The sequence below is a fragment of the Coregonus lavaretus genome (assembly GCF_964263955.1).
Source record: "Coregonus lavaretus genome assembly, chromosome: 25".
Lineage (NCBI taxonomy): Eukaryota > Metazoa > Chordata > Actinopteri > Salmoniformes > Salmonidae > Coregonus > Coregonus lavaretus.
Genome location: NC_140012.1, coordinates 12,970,576 through 12,988,544, shown reverse-complemented (window position 1 = coordinate 12,988,544; position 17,969 = coordinate 12,970,576). Strand labels below are relative to the sequence as shown.

Genomic DNA, 17,969 nt, shown 5'->3' with positions numbered 1-17,969 from the left:
TGGGTGACTGAGGCAACCGTTACAATTAAGGTCATTAGTATGAGCACATATCCCCCTTACAAAATATCAGGGCGAGGAACTCTATGGCAGTTTCCTTCACGCATGTCGATGTCCAGACACTGACGCACAACCCTATTTGGGGAGTTTGGTGAGTAGGGGAGGGAGGAGGGGGAGGAGGGGGCGAGAGCATAGCGGATCCGCAGCTCCATCTGCATGCAGAGACGAAACCTGCAGCGTACGCGCACTCATCCATCATCCAATTCCACTGAACGCAGCAGTGAGTGCACCGCTCATCAGCGCGCTGAACAGGCTGCGCTCTTCTTTGTGCGTCAGTCCTCCTGCTAGAACAGATTTCGCATTATCTCTGGCCACGGATTCAGCGCCAGTAGGCTACTTTTGGATACATCAATTACTCAAAACTATCTACATATGATTTACACAATTTTGTATTGCTGAGGTATTTCAAAGAGAAATGTAATATATACTATATTGCCTATTTGAAATGTTAGACATAACTGTTATGTGGCAATGACCGTCACCACTTTGGCGCACAAGATACCACTGTGCGCAATGGGAGGACAGGTGTATTATAAGTTAAGTGGAAGCCACAGGGCAGAATGCTGCCTTCCATTAGATGTTCAGTGATGGCCAGAAGTGGAAGTCGGAATACTCTTTGCTGAAATGACACCATTCCAAAATGGATCTAATGTGACGTTAAAGTTTCCAAATAAAGGTAAGTTTAACCTATACATACATCTTGAAATTGTGCATGTGCTATTAACAAATAATAAGTCAATTAATTGTGATCTTGGTTTTGGCAAAAGTGCATGCGTAATCCTGTGACATTTCGTTTCGGACTTTATCGATAACCAGTCGTCAAAGGTGAGTATAGTCTACCATATGCATAACCAATGTATATTTTTTATCGGACACTTCTTTAGTTCAATTGTCACCTTCTGTTCAGTGTTATACCTGTAGTAAATTATAACAGCGCATCTGTAATTTTATAGTCGGATCAAGGTTATTTATCGTGCGCATTTGTGTGCCATTGTGCGCGCTGTTGAATTTTAATGCCTGCAATGTATCCATCATTTTCACTTGACATATAAAATGAATTGAATGTTAGTTCCTACATTTGGTGGCAAAACAGATCAAATAATAAATGAATATAAAATAACCTCTCCAGCAATATTGAAAACAAATATTACAATGTGAAGTCTGTTTTGGGTGAGAAATATTTTAGAATGATAGAAGACAGACTAATCTTAACCACCTTGCATTTATGAGACCAATATGTCTGCATAAAATGAATAGAATCAATACTGAACAAGTTTAATCTAATTTCTACTAAAAAATATATATTAATTATTCTCTCATCTGCCTATTGGCTACGTTTTAAATAGATCTATAATAGAAAAACAAAACCTAACTCTTAAGATAATTACCGGCACTGTCTGTGATTAGAGCGCAAAGGTTGGCCATGCAGTGCACGCGGCTCCTTACCACTAGAACAATCCAATAGAGGGCCTGCATTTGCGCAATAAACCCGGATCCACAGATAGCCTTATGCCCAACAATAACAACAAATACATTTGATCCCATAATTAAACATTTCCAATAGTTTTGTTTTTCTAAGTAAATCATCTCTCAACAACCACAAACAAATAGGCTATTAAAGGGTTCAACATTATTTTGGCACTGTCTGGTCCTTTGCAATTGGATCATTTGCATCAGAGAGTAGTTTCATTACAACACCCAGAGGAATCCCATCCTCTGGGTGCAGCTTTGGCACATGCACTATAGCCTAAAACTATAGCCTAGCTCTGATCCTTTCCGTCATTTATTTCTGCTGAGGAATCAATGGCTATTTTTCCAAAGGGTCTCACATCAACTTGAGGTTGTTTGTCCAATCCAGATCAATTAAGTCAACATTTGTAATCAGTGTGTACAGTACACATAGCTGCTGCTAGACACAGTGGAAGAGACACAAGGGTGTAAAGTCCCAACGGTTCAACACATTAAAGTGAAAAAGCCCTACAGGAGGAGAGTGGGGGCCTGCAAATGTAGTGTGTGGGGCCTATAAGTGAAGGGCAGGCTTTATTAAGTAACTTCATGTTGCAGTCATAAACCCTTATATAGTATTGGCTAACAGTTGCCATGGTGCTTTGAAGGAAACTAGTCTCCCTCATCGTGGTGTTGCTCTGTTCTTTCTCTCTCTCTCTCTCTCTCTCTCTCTCTCTCTCTCTCTCTCTCTCTCTCTCTCTCTCTCTCTCTCTCTCTCTCGCTCTCTCTCTCTCTCTCTCTCTCTCTGTACTGTGCACTCAGGTGGGATGTGACACTAGTGTCTCCTATCTCAACCCTGAAACAGATCCAACCCAGCCCTCCTCCCTGTCAGTATGGATCTCTGGCCTCTCCTCCCGTCATCCCCCAACCTCTCCCTCCCCGAGCCCCTGTACTATGACAGCTACTTCCCAGGGAACGAGTCCGACCTGAGGTCCCGGAATGACACTCCGGACAAGACCCAACAGCTCTTCGATAAGACCAGCTCCGTGGTCATTACCTTTGTCTACTTCATGGTCTGCGCCGTGGGGCTGACCGGCAACACCTTGGTGATCTATGTCATCCTGCGCTATGCCAAGATGAAAACAGTCACTAACATTTACATCCTGAACCTGGCTGTGGCTGACGTCCTCTGTATGCTGAGTCTACCCTTCATCGCCATGCAGCTGGCCCTGGTCCACTGGCCCTTCGGCGCCGTGCTCTGCCGCCTGGTCATGACCGTGGACTCCCTCAACCAGTTCACCAGCATCTTCTGCCTCACGGTCATGAGCATCGACCGCTACCTGGCCGTGGTCCACCCCATAAAGTCCACCAAGTGGCGGAAGCCACGCGTGGCTAAGATCATCAACCTTACCGTGTGGGGAGTGTCCCTGCTGGTCAACCTGCCAATCATGATCTTCAGCGGTCTGATGCCCAATAAGAACCAGGCGTGGGTGTGTACCATTGTGTGGCCAGAGCCTCAGGAGGCCTATCAGACGGCCTTCATGTTCTACACCTTTATCCTGGGCTTCTTCCTGCCGCTCACCGTCATCTGCCTCTGTTACCTGCTCATCATCGTCAAGGTGAGCTCCTCATTCCTGTTAAAGGTGTTTTATTCTGAAGTTAATTTATCTTTGACATCTTTGGTGAAGTTCTCCCACCCATTCTGATATAGTTTGACCTAGTATTTATTGACCTATAATCATAGAGATACAGTACCTTCATACCCCTTGACTTATGACTTATTCCACAACAAAATTTTCAAAAAGTCAAGGGGTGTGAATACTTTCTGAAGGCACTGTAGGTACAGTTGTGGTATCGATTAAGGTAGTACCACCAATAACAAAGGATGTGTCCCCTCTCTCCCCGTCCACTAGGTGAAGTCGTCAGGCATGCGCGTGGGTTCAACTAAGCATAAGCGCTCGGAGAGGAAGGTGACCAGGATGGTGTCCATCGTAGTTGCCATGTTCGTACTCTGCTGGCTGCCTTTCTACGTGTTCAATGTCACCTCAGTGACGGGCACCATCGACACCACGCCTGTCCTCAAGAGTACCTTTGAGTTTGTGGTGGTGCTGGGCTATGCCAACAGTTGTGCCAACCCCATCCTGTATGCCTTCCTGTCGGACAACTTCAAGAAGAGCTTTCAGAACGTTCTGTGCTTGAAGAAGGTGGTGGGCCTGGATGAGGTGGAGCGCAGCGACAGCCGCATGGACCGGACGCGCATGGTCAAAGACGTCACCGCAGAAACGCACAACGCCGCGCTGCTCAACGGCGAGCTGCAGACCAGCATATGAGTGTTTGCCAGAGTGTGTGAGGGAGTGTGTGAGACAGTGTGTGTGTGCGTGCTTGCATGTGTACATGCGTGTGTGCGGGTATGAAATCACCATAGTACTCGGTTCATCTGAGGTGGCTGTGGGGCTGATTGTGTGTATCGTCTCCATGAGCAGATGGATGGTCCAATGCCCACTACCAGAGTGCATGTGGACGAGTTAGATGGACTAGTCATGTTAACATCACTCTTCTATAAACTCCTGGACTGTGGCCCAAGCACCAAGGGGGTCTATACTGTCCATTACAACAGACCTGCCAAGATACCGTCTTGGAAAACAGACAAAAAGATTGAATTGAAGAAGATGAAAAAGATGTCTTTCATGTTTCATTGACATGGATTGATTCATACTGTCTTGAGAGCAGGATATGATAAAGCATCTTATTTATTGATACGGAAGATGTTACTCACCAAGTCAGATACCGTCTGACTGAAGCTGGAGACTTTAGAATTTTGCATCCAGGATCATTGATTTGAGGAAGGTTGGAAATCCTATCTGACTGCCTTCGTGAAGCTTCTCTGACTTCAAACAAGACAATCTCGTCTTGATGTATATACAGTGCCTTCAGAAAGTATTCACACCCCTTGACTTATTCCACATTTTGTTGTATTACAGCCTGAATTTTAAATTGATTACATTTAGATATTGTGGCACTGGCCTACACACAATACCCCATAATGTCAAAGCTGAATTATGTTTTTAGAGATTTTTACAAATTAATTAAAATTGTAAAGCTGAAATGTCTTCAGTCAATAAGTATTCAACCCCTTTGTTATGGCAAGCCTAAATAAGTTCAGTAGTAAAAATGTGCTTAACAAGTCACATGCAGTAATAACACTCTGTGCGCAATAATAGTGTTTAACATGATTTTAGAATGACTACCTCATCTCTATGTGGTGAAAGGAGTCAGGCGCAGGAGGGTAATCACCGAATACAGAGTTTATTCCTTTGTTGACACACAAATGCGCTCCAATAGCGATCAACGAAACAGGCACAGGGGAAACAAACATCCCTGGCAATTACACTGTAACGGAATCCAATAATACATAGGCACAGGGGGAAAATCTAACACAATGTTATGAGTAGCTCCACCGAGCTACATTACTCTCACAATTAACAATCACCCACAAGGACAAGGGGGCAGAGGGAACACTTATACACAGACTAATTAGGGGATAGGAACCAGGTGTGTGTGATTGACAAGACGAGACAATTGTGATGATGATTGGGGCGGCAGTGGTTAGTAAGACGGTGACGACGAACACCGAAGCCTGCCCGAACAAGGAGGGGAGGCAGCCTCGGCCGAAGTCGTGACACACATATACAATTATCAGTAAGGTCCCTCAGTCGAGCAATGAATTTCAAACACAGATTCAACCACAAAGACCAGGGAGGTTTTCCAATGCCTCGCAAATAAGGGCACCTATTGGTAGATGGTTAAAATAAAATAAAAAGCAGACATTTAATATCCCTTTAAGCATGGTGAAGTTACTAATTACACTTTGGGTGGTCTATCAATAAACCCAGTCACTACAAAGATAAAGGTGTCCTGCCTACCTCAGTTGCCAGAGAGGAAGGAAATCGCTTAGGGATTTCACAATGAGGCCAATGGTGACATTAAAACAGTTACAGAGTTTAATGGCTGTGATAGGAGAAAACTGAGGATAGATCAACAACATTGTAGTTACTCCACAATACTAACCTAATTGACAGACTGAAAAGAAGGAAGCCTGTACAGAATAAAAATATTCCAAAACATGCAAACACCTGTTTGCAAAAAGGCGCTAATGTAAAACTGCAAGAAATGTGGCAAAGAAATTATGTCCTGAAGACAAAGCGTTATGTTTGGGACAAATCCAATACTACACATCACTGAGTACCACTCTTCATATGTTCACGCATGGTGGTGGCTGTGTCATGTTATGGGTTTGCTTATCATTGGCAAGGACTAGGGAGTTTTTTAGGATAAAAATAATTGGAATAGAGCTAAGCACAGGCAAAATCCTAGAAGAAAACTTGGTTCAGTCTGCTTTCCAACAGACATTGGGAGACAAATTCACCTTTCAGCAGGACAATAACCTAAAACACAAGACCAAATATACACTGGAGTTGCTTACCAAGATGACATTGAATGTTCCTGAGTGGCCTAGATACAGTTTTGACTTAAATCGGCTTGAACATCTATGGCAAGACTTGAAAATGGCTGTTTAGCAATGATCAACAACCAACTTGACAGAGCTTAAAGAATTTAAAAAAGAAGAATGTATAAATATTGTACAATCCAGGTGTGCAATGCTCTTAGAGACTTACCCAGAAAGACTCAAAGCTGTAATCACTACCAAAGGTGATTCTAACATGTATTGACTCAGAGGTGTGAATACTTATGTAATTTAGATATGTCTGTATTTCATTTTCAATCCATTTGCAAACATTTCTAAAAACAAGTTTTCACTTTGTCATTATGGGGTATTGTGTATAGATGGGTGAGAAAAAAATCTATTTAATAAATGTTGAATTGTAACACAGGTTGTAACACTACAAAATGTGGAATAAGTCAAGGGGTATGAATACTTTCTGAAAGCACTGTAGACGTGGTTTTCTGTGATGTGTGTTTGTTCTCCTTGTAAAACCCGGTTTAGTTTAGATCACACACTATGTTTACTGCCCCTTGTTACCACCATTCATCTGTAGGAAGTCATTACTCTCTGATTTATATTTGGCTTAGACCTTAGATGCTAGCACGGCCAATGACGGGCAGAGTAAGAGAGCATGCATGCGAATGAGAGAGAGGAGTGGTAGCAGCAATGAAAATAATAGCTTTTTATTGGTTTATTGCTATTTTCTTCATTAAAAAAAAACAACGTTATTTATAGATTTTCAGATACGAGAACAGAAAAACAGTACAACAACCCCAATTTTGTATTTGCCCAGGAAGGCGGATTAATGTTCTGTATTATGTTGTTTAATCTGGAGATTGTGCCCTTCAGATAAGGGTTAAGATCTAAGCACTTCTCGACTGGACACTTAGTGGGGTTGAGTGGAAATGAAGTGAACTGTTTTTTAGCAAAGCTGCTAGTTTGCAGCTACCTAAAAAAGAAGGTATTGGGAATATTATGGTCAACCCTCAGAGTTTTGAATGAGACGATGAGTCAATCTGCGACACTGGGAAGAGATTATTATATGTTAATAGGGAGAAGCAGCTTGCTTCTCTCCTTAAGAGGTTAAGGTAAAAGTGATTTCGGAATTGGGACCAGATTTTAAGGGAGTTCTTGACAATGGGATTCAAAACATGGGTGCCAATGTTCATGGTCAGTGGGGAGCACAGGAACGAGACAGGAGAAGTTGAAAGACTTGACTGTAACTCCATGATGGCCCAAGTTGGACCATCTTATCTTCAAATATAGAAACCCAATAAACACATTTAGATATATTTGCTGACCAATAGTACTGTAAAGAATTGGGAAGGCCCAGCCTGCCTGCGGGCTTAGGTCTCTCTAGATATACCTTTCTCATTCGTGGATTTGACTGGACAGCTGTCCAGTTGTATGAACATCAACTTTGGCCAAAAAATGGGAATCATTTGGAATAAGTACAAAAACCTAGGTAGTACAGTCATCTTGACAGAATTAGTGCGACCTGCTAATGAAATGGGAAGAGACGACCACCTTATGAAATCCTGCGTAGTGCGCTCCAGGAGTGTTTTGAAGTTATGTTTAAACAGAGCCTTAAATGAGCGTGTGACCTTTATCCCCAAATAAGTAAAGACCTGATGCTCCACCTTAAATGGGAAATTGGCATACCTAGTAACTTCTGCTAACTGGTTAATGGGGAGGGGCACACTTTTTGTAAGGTTTAACTTAGAACCATAGAATGTCCCAAAACCTTGTAGCATGTCTAAGATATATGGTATAGACTCCACAGGGTTAGAAATGTACAAAAGAAGATTGTCTGCATATAAGGACACCTTGTGAGTTATGTCGGCCCTTAGTATTCCCTTAATCCTCTCCTCCGCCCACAGGGCGATAGCAAGAGGCTCAATAGCCATATCAATATTATTGCTCTTTTTGACCACTGTGCCATTTACCATTATAGGTGTCAGAGACATATCTACTGACTGGTTGTTTAACCCATTTGTAGGGCCAATTGTGTCTTTCTCCCAAACAGTGTCAGATTGCATCACAACCTATCATTGTCAATATGATAGTGTTGGAATAAGGCAGACGGGACTGATCCCCTACTGGGAACCTTTCACCTCACACATGCAAGAGCACACACACACACACACACACTCACACACACTCACACACACTGTCTCCGACATGGGCGGTTCATATAGCTACTGTAACAGTTCATAATCTGGTATAACATTTTCCCTTCTGCTGTCAGCACTAGTTGGCTTTAAGGCCAAACTAGTGGGGCCAATCTTGTTGATACTCAGCAGAATGAGTTGTGTGTCAGCATCAGTTCTATGCTTTCAGAGTGACACTGATGTTTTCTGAATGAACAGCATTGCATCATGTGATGATACCTAGCCAAAGGAGCGAGGGAGCTATAGCTGCAGTGTTTTGGTTGGTAGAGAGATGGGTGGGCTTCAATACCACAGTCCAAGGGCAACGTTGTAATCTCTCCAAATGTGTACGGATGGGGAATCCATGGTTATGTGTTTGTGTTTGTGTGTGTGTGTGTGTGCCTGTGTACTTGCCTGCCTTCCTGTGTGTGTGTTTAAGTGTGTGTGTTTGTGTTTGTGTTTAAGCGTGTATGTCATGTATTTTCGCTGGAAGGCCTCAGCGTGTTAGGGTGTGTGTGAGCCACAAATTTCACAGCCCATTAAAGTGGTGAAATCAGGCGTTGTAATTAGCATCATTATGCCAGAGGCAGATGAGATAGCTCTCGCTCATGAACAGTAGGTTAGGTAGGCCTGTAGATAGATTTAACCCAAGAGGAGGAGGGTGTAGTAGAGTGGAACCTAAGCCTTCTCTCTATGTGTTGTTCATTTGTGAAGGGCTAGAACGTGCTAACCTTTGGGTACACCGTTCAAAATGAACTGTCTATTTATCACTGAATCACTATCTTGTTCCTGTACACACACACACACACACACACACACACACACACACACACACACACACACACACACACACACACACACAGAGAGAGATACACAGACACACAGACACAGTTCCAGACACATTGAGGAGAACAAGTGGTGAATACACAACCATTAAGACTATCCGTCACCAAAGCTTGCTCCTGCAATGGAGGAGCAGGGGGTCTTAAATGAGAACAAGGAGGGCAGACATAAGATATAAGATCATATATTATTTTACTGTAAGCACTATTGTCCTCTATGTGTGAGCAATCTTTCTCTCTTGGGCTCTTGCTTTCCTTCAGCTTGCAAACAGTAAGCGCAGTGTAAAATATTGTTAATGATGTGTCATAATTTGTTTATTGTCACGTGTGAGTTCTCAGATTGATTATATTTTATTGGACAGTAATTATACTGTACTTTCATAATACAGAGCAATTTGTGTGTGTGTGTGTGTGTGTGTGTGTGTGTGTGTGTGTGTGTGTGTGTGTGTGTGTGTGTGTGTGTGTGTGTGTGTTTGTGTTTGTGTGTGTGTGTGTGTGTGGGACTGCCGCTTGATGTCACTCATCATTTCTGTTGCCATGACTCACAATTATGGTATGTACAAAACACTGTGTTAATGTGCACATATTTTCCTATCTAGTCCATTCATTACTACGTATCAGTTGTGCTAGTGTTACATTAAAATCTACTTCATTAGTGAATGAAGCGCCCAGTGAACGCTCCTGAACCTTAAACAAACATTATATTATAGATGGTCATCTGGAGAGATGACATACATACAGTACATTGTATTTGTAATGATTACTAACTAAACAAACTAGCCACAGAGAGTTAGAGGAAGGGGTCATACACTGTACTCAAACACAGACTTTTCCATTAAGTAAACAGGATGTTAATGTTTAAAAGAGACCGCAAAGTGCAGAGGTCAAACCATACCATCAAGTGTCTGTCTCTCAGGTTCAAACGTCACAAGTGGTTGAACTCTAAATGATACAGGGGCCATATACTATTGAATGTCAGTCAAATGAAGGAGCAGTTCTCATCATCAGACCAACAGTATTTTTCTCATAGTGTTTTTCTCAATATCAGCTGCTCTTCTTGCGCTCTGAGGTGCAATGCAGTAGCCTGGTCCAAGATCTGTTTGTGCTCTTGCCAACTCCACCGCTGCCATTGTCAAGCAAAACATGTCTGGCCTGACAACGAGTGACAAAGAGTTGGCATGATAGCATAACTGGCACTCAGGCTAACAAATACAGTTGATCACAGAGCATACAGTATCCCTGCTCAGCAAGTGAGATTATTATATATAGGCGTTGTGATTGTTTTGATAAAGAGTATTTTGTATGTAGTTATAATAAATAATAATAATACATGTAATTTGTAATGTGCTTATTGAAAAACAATCTCAAAGTACTAAGATGTTATATGAGGTAGTTTACTGGGGCTGGAAATAGTTGAGGTATGGGGTCATCATTTACTGGGGTCGTAATTTACTGACCACAGACAGTTATCAGGTACAATGTACAGAACACTACAATGTACAGGTAACTGACAAAATAAAGGAAACACTTGAGTAAATGAGGGATACAAAGTATATTGAAAGCAAATGCTTCCACACAGGTGTGGTTCCTGAGTTAATTAAGCAATTAAAATCCATGATTAGGGTCATGTATAAAAATGCCCAGTTGCACATTATTTTGTCTACCATGATCTAGAGATCTCAGTGACTTTGAAAGAAAGTTCTCAAAGGAGCAAATCAAATCAAATCAAATTGTATTTGTCACATGCGCCGAATACAACAGGTGTTGACCTTACCGTGAAATGCTTACTTACAAGCCCTTAACCAACAATGCAGTTCAAGAAATAGAGTTAAGAAACTAAAGTAAAAAATAAAATAAAAAGTAACACAATAAAATAACAATAATGAGGCAATATACAGGGGGTACCGGTACCGGGTCAATGTACAGGTTAGTCGAGGTAATTTGTAGATGTAGGTAGGGGTAAAGTGACTATCCATAGATAATAAACAGCAAGTAGCAGAAGTGTAAAAACAAAGGGGGGTGTCAATATAAACAGTCCGGGTGGCTATTTGATTAATTGTTCAGCAGTCTTATGGCTTGGGGGTAGAAGCTGTTAAGGAGCCTTTTGGACCTAGACTTGGAGCTCCGGTACTCCTTGCCGTGCGGTAGCAGAGAGAACAGTCTATGACTTGGGTGACTGGAGTCTTTGACCATTTTTGGGGCCTTCCTCTGACACCGCCCAGTATATAGGTCCAGGATGGCAGGAAGCTTGGCCTCAGTGATGTACTGGGCCGTACGCACTACCCTCTGTCGCGCCTTGCGGTCGAATGTCGAGCAGTTGCCATACCAGGCGGTGATGCAACCGGTCAGGAGGCTCTCGATGGTGCAACTGTAGAACTTTTTAAGGATCTGGGGACCCACGTCAAATATTTCCAGTCTCCTGAGGGGGAAAGGTGTTGTCGTGCCCTCTTCACGACTGTCTTGGTGTGTTTGGACCATGATAGTTTGTTGGTGATGTGGACACCAAGGAACTTGAAACTCTCGACCCGCTCCACGACAGCCGATGTGAATGGGGGCGTGTTCGGCCCTCCTTTTCCCTGTAGTCCATGATCAACTCCTTTGTCTTGCTCACGTTGAGGGAGAGGTTGTTGTCCTGGCACCACACTGCCAGGTCTCTGACCTCCTCCCTATACACTGTTTCATCGTTGTCGGTGATCAGGCCTACCACTGTTGTGTCGTCAGCAAACTTAATGATGGTGTTGGAGTCGTGCTTGGCCACGCAGTCGTGGGTGAACAGGGAGTACAGGAGGGGACTAAGCACGCACCCCTGAGGGGCTCCCGTGTTGAGGATCAGCGTGGCAGATGTGTTATTGCCTACCCTCACCACCTGGGGGCTTCCCGTTAGGAAGTCCAGGATCCAGTTGCAGAGGAAGGTGTTTAGTCCCAGGGTCCTTAGCTTAGTAATGAGCTTTGTGGGTGTGTTCCTTTTGTCCAGGTGGGAAAGGGCAGTGTGGAGTGCGATTGAGATTGCGTCATCTGTGGATCTGTTGGGGAGGTATGCAAATTGGAGTGGGTCTAGGGTTTCCGGGATGATGGTATTGATGTGAGCCATGACCAGCCTTTTAAAGCACTTCATGGCTACCGACGTTAGTGCTACGGGGCGGTAGTCATTTAGGCAGGTTACCTTTGCTTTCTTGGGCACAGGGATTATGGTGGTCTGCTTAAAACATGTAGGAATTACAGACTCGGTCAGGGAGAGGTTGAAAATGTCAGTGAAGACACTTGCCAGTTGGTCTGCGCATGCTCTGAGCACATAGGGAGTTTAGGGAGTTTAAAGGGTGTGTGGGTGTGTGGGTGTGTGTGTATGTGTGTGTGTGTGTGTCTCAGTCACCAGATCTCAACCCAATTGAACACTTATGGGAGATTCTGGAGTGGCACCTGAAACAGTGTCTTCTTCCATCATCAACAAAACACAAAATGATGGAATTTCTCGTGGAAATATGGTGTGGCATCCATCCAATAGAGTTCCAGACACTAGTAGAATCTATGCCAAGGTGTATTGAAGCTGTTCTGTCTGCCCATTGCCCTATTTAGACACTTTATGTTGATGTTTCCTTTATTTTGGCAGTTACTTATATCTCCTCTGACACTTTTACAGGTTGTTGTCTTTGAAACCCTGTACCTTTAAAATGGTTGGTTAGTTTTATTTGAGAGGTTGAGTTAGCAGCAGTGGCACACAGTTAGCCTATTATTAGAAAGATGTTTAGAGGTTCTGTTTTACTCACAATGGCCATAGAAATGGAGGAATATGTATCTTCTATAAAATCATTGGAAAACTGAACGTGTTGAGGTCATGTTGAATGGCTAATACTAGCTAGGTTTTCATCCAACTAGCGACAGATTTTCATGTGAATATTCAAAAATGATTTTGTTTAACAAGATATGGTTCTACATTTTTAGCACCCATGTTTTTTTATAATACTCTTGCTCTCCCCTTGCGAGGAAAACAACACTGAGCCTTTTTCAAAAAGAGAACATGTTAGGAAGAATCTTACAGAATCTTTCCAGATCCATGATATCCTTCGCCTGCTTTTATGGACTGCCCTCTTAAATTCAAACCACAGATTTTCAATGGGTTCAAGTCCGGAGACTGAGATAGCCATTGCAAAATGTTGATTTTGTGGTAAATTTACAATTTCTTTGTGGATTTTGATTAGCGCTTGGGGTTATTGTGTTACTGGAAGATACACTTGAGGCCAAACTTCAGACTCCTGGCAGAGGCAACCAGGTTTTGGCCTAAAATGTCTTGGTACTTGGTAAAGTTCATGATGCCGTTGACCTTAACAAGGACTCCAGGACTAGCATCATAACATCAAAGATCCCCCCCATATTTTACCGTAAGTATGAGATACATTTCTATTTTTCATGTTATCTGCCCATAGCACCGGCTAAAGTTTGATAAACGGCATTGGCACTTGGAACCGGTGCTATAGTCAGATTACATCAAAACAGAGCTCCTTGACCACGTGCACCAGTGGTGGCTCAGTGACGTTATCTTTGCAAGGGGAAAGTGCTATTGAATACAGGGGTGCCAATCATTTTGACCCCTATGTTTTTTGTTGTTGATTTTTTTTGTATTACTTGTTAAACAACTGTAATAGTATAACATAATATAATTTCCCATTTTTTGGGAGCATACAATATAGCTCAGTATTAGTATAATTTATTTTATACAGTCTTTCTTGCTCATCTTTATCAAGGGTGGCCATAATTATGGACCTGACTGTACATACTCTGTTAGGCTTGAAGAAGGCTCTTTGTCCATACAGCTGCACAACCAAACAAACAGACATTGTGAGATCCTAAATGGTTTATCTGAGAATACCTGGGTGGAGATCATTTGTTCGATTTCTCATTGTGTTCAAAGACCACTGTAACGTTTATGTTGGTTTCATATCAAATGTCTGGTTTTTGTAAATATGTCATATTGTTGCTACCGTTGTTGTTACTACTACTACTACTACTACTACTACTACTACTACTACTACTACTACTACTACTATTACTACTACTTGCAATTAAAAGCAGTTCCATTTCAAAATGGCTGGCTTCACACTTTTGGGTAGACAAATTTGTTAGCATTTCCAGTGCTGTTGAGGTTTGAGTGTGTTGACTTTTTTTTCCTCCTATTTGACTGAACATCTGTCTGTAGGCCTATTCTGAGGTTTAGTAGGTTTCTGTAGGTGAACTGTTCAAAAACAGGTTGCCTGTTTCTACATGACATCTACTTCAGGCCGGCAGAGAACTAGTACACCAGGTGCAGAGGAGGGTGCAATTATGTGTCGCCAGTTTTAGTTTCACAGTGACTCAACACGCAGATCTGTATAGCTGTGAAGTAATTGCTAATTCCCTTCCTTTGCAGTTGTGTTGTTATTAAAGTAAGTAGGGGAGACCAGGGTTGGTTCTCAGCACCAGTATACTGTACAGACACTGAGAATACAAAATATTAACAACACCTGCTCTTTCCATGACATAGACTGACCAGGTGAGTCCAAATGAGAGCTATGATCCCTTATTGAAGTCACTTGTTAAATCCACTTCAATCAGTGTAGATGAAGGGGAGGAGACAGGTTAAAGAAGGATTTGTTGGTATTTTCCGGATTGACTGACCATGTCTTAAAGTAATGATGGACTGTCGTTTTTCTTTGCTTATTTGAGCTGTTCTTGCCATAATATGGACTTCGTCTTTTACCAATTTTTTACATTTTTACATTTTAGTCATTTAGCAGACGCTCTTATCCAGAGCGACTTACAGTTAGTGCATACATTTCTTATTCTTTTCATACTGCCCCCCCCGTGGGAATCGAACCCACAACCCTGGCGTTGCAAGCGCCATGCTCTACCAACTGAGCTACACGGGCCCATGTAAAAGTGAGTTAGGGGCTGATTTGGGTACAACCACAATGTATTTTCTGGGACTTCCCCCTTACACAGAAGGTAAGCTATTTTCTAGTCATGATGAGTCAGGCTTGATAGGTGTGAATTGTAACTAACATTTGGAGTTTTGTCATATCTACACTACTGGTCAAAAGTTTTAGAACACCTACTCATTCAAGGGTTTTTCTTTATTTTTACTATTTTCTACATTGTAGAATAATGGTGAAGACATCAAAACTATGAAATAACCAAATAGGGCTATCTTCTGTATACCCCCCTACCTTGTCACAACACAACTGATTGGCTCAAACACATTAAGAAGGAAAGAAATTCCACCAATTAACTTTTAACAAGGCACACCTGTTAATTGAAATGCATTCCAGGTGACTACCTCATGAAGCTGGTTGAGAGAATGTCAAGCGTGTGCAATGCTGTCATCAAGGCAAAGGGTGGCTATTTGAAGAATGTCACGGTTTCGGCCGAGGCTGCTCCTCCTCCTGGTTCGGGCAGGCTTCGGCGGTCGTCGTCCCCGGAGTACTAGCTGCCACCGATCTATGTTTCATGTTCGTTTGGTTTGGTCTTGATGTTGTACACCTGTGTCTAGTTAGTCCTCGTTAGTGTTCTATTTAGTTCTCGTTGTGTGTGTCTGTGTTTGTGTGTGATTGCGCTTCTGTTTCGTGTTGGAACTACATTTTCCCTCCAGTGTTTTGGAGAGGTTATTTTGCACATGTTTGTGCGCCGTTTGTTTTGTCGCCTGTGTGCGCCGTGTATTCGCCTTCGGGCTTATTGTACTTTTATCTTTTATGAATATTGCACTAAAGCCTTTGGACTGAGCCTCTGCGTCCTGCACATGATTCATACACCACACCCACATTCAGCACCCGTTGACAGAATCACACACCATAATGGAATCAGCAGGATCGGCAGTGACGCCTGTGTCGCTCGAGGAGCATCTCCGTGGGCAAGAGGGCCAGATAAGACAACTGGAGACCGCTCTACAGGAGGTAATCAACACCTTGCACCGATGGGAGGCCAGCAGGGTACCCACACCTCCACCTACCCTGCCCACCCCATCGGTCGGTCCACCAGTCCCAGGTTCGGAACCCAGAGGGATTCGGCTCTCGCTCCCGAGGGCGTATGACGGAACAGCTGCCGGGTGTCAGGGGTTCCTCCTGCAGGTGGAGCTCTACCTGGCCACTGTACACCCGGTGCCCTCGGGATACGAGAGCGTTTCCGCCCTCATCTCCTGTCTCACGGGCAAGGCGTTGGAGTGGGCTAACGCCGAGTGGAGGAGGATGGACGCCAACACCATCACCTACGCCGAGTTCTCCCGCCGCTTCAAGGCCGTGTTCGACCATCCACCTGAGGGCAAAGCGGCGGGGGAGCGTCTAGTCCATTTGAGACAGGGGAGGAGGAGCGCTCAGGTGTTCGCTCTAGAGTACCGGACTCTAGCGGCGGATGCAGGGTGGAGTGAACGGGCTCTCATCGACCATTTTCGGTGTAGCCTCCGGGAGGACGTTCAACGGGAGTTGGCCTGCAGGGATACCCATCTGACTTTCGACCAGTTGGTCGATATGTCCATCCGTTTAGACACCCTGCTGGCCACCCGTGGACGTCCCGAGGGGGGTCCGTCCATTCCGCCCTCCGGCACCTCCGAGCTGAGCCCTATGGAGCTCGGTGGTGCCGGCGCTAGAGAACGGAGGAGGAAGAGCCCGAGGGGGCCTGTCTCCTGCACCAAGTGCGGTCGTGGAGGGCACACTGCGGCCAGGTGCTGGGGAGGGTTCTCCGGGGGAGAAGACAACAGGCCACGCACTGGGGGGGCCTCCCAGGTGAGTAGACGCCCCACTTACCCAGAGCTTTCTGTTGCGCACTTTTGTATACCTGTTGGTTTTCCACAGGTTGCACCTCATTCCCAGCATAAGGCGCTCGTAGATTCAGGCGCAGCTGGGAATTTTGTTGATCGAAAGTTTTGTTTAGAGTTAGGGATCCCTCTCCTACCTGTTGACAAACCTTTTCCCGTTCATGCCTTAGATAGCCGCCCGTTGGGATCAGGGTTGATTAGGGAAGTCACAGCGCCACTTAGGATGTGTGCGCAGGGGGGTCATGAAGAGACTATACAGCTGTATCTGATCGACTCTCCTGCGTACCCAGTGGTGCTGGGAATTCCCTGGTTAAGCACCCATAACCCTGCTATTTCGTGGCAACAGAGGGCTCTCGAAGGGTGGTCTGCTCAGTGTGAGGGGCGATGTCTGGGTGTTTCCGTGGGGGCGACTTCGGTGGAAAGTCCAAACCAAGTGCCCGCACTGCACATTCCGCCTGAATATGGGGATTTAGCTCTTGTGTTTAGCAAAACTAGGGCGACGCAGTTGCCTCCCCATAGACAGCGGGATTGTGCGATTGATCTCCAGGCAGGAGCAGCGCTCCCACGGAGCCATGTGTATCCTTTGTCTCAAGAGGAGAGAAAAGCTATGGAGACTTACATAGCCGAATCTTTGAGACAGGGATACATTCGGCCTTCCACTTCCCCCGCCTCTTCGAGTTTCTTTTTTGTGAAAAAGAAAGATGGAGGGTTGCGCCCGTGCATTGATTACCATGGTCTCAATCAGATTACTGTGAAATACAGTTATCCACTCCCTCTGATTGCGACCATGATGGAGTCATTGCATGGGGCGCGGTTTTTCACAAAATTGGATCTCAGGAGCGCGTATAACTTGGTGCGCATTAGGGAGGGCGATGAATGGAAAACAGCGTTTAGTACCACGTCAGGTCATTTCGAGTATCTTGTCATGCCATATGGGTTGATGAATGCTCCATCAGTCTTCCAATCCTTCGTAGATGACATTTTCCGGGATATGCAGGGACAAGGGGTGGTCGTGTACATTGATGATATTCTGGTGTACTCGTCTACCCGAGCCGAGCATGTAACCCTGGTGCGACGTGTATTGAGGAGGCTGTTGGAGCACGACCTATATGTCAAGGCAGAGAAATGTCTGTTTTTCCAGGAGTCGGTCTCCTTTTTGGGTTATCGGTTGTCCGCGTCAGGGGTGAGAATGG

At 44.2% G+C, this 17,969-nt stretch overlaps 1 protein-coding gene across 2 annotated transcripts; it reads left to right on the top strand.

The window, feature by feature from the left end:
- Positions 1-211: 211 nt before the first annotated feature.
- On the top strand, positions 212-10,330 carry LOC311100963 (somatostatin receptor type 2-like). Of its 2 annotated transcripts, XM_084141957.1 has the most exons (4): positions 212-733; positions 825-882; positions 2,326-3,122; positions 3,417-10,330. In XM_084141957.1, exons 3-4 carry the CDS (start codon positions 2,397-2,399, stop codon positions 3,831-3,833), a joined length of 1,143 nt encoding a protein of 380 aa, XP_083998083.1. In that variant the 5' UTR covers positions 212-733; positions 825-882; positions 2,326-2,396; the 3' UTR covers positions 3,834-10,330. The 2 variants fall into 2 exon arrangements, with proteins under 2 accessions (XP_083998083.1, XP_083998082.1); XM_084141956.1 differs by lacking the exon at positions 825-882.
- The last annotated feature ends 7,639 nt before the right edge of the window (positions 10,331-17,969 follow it).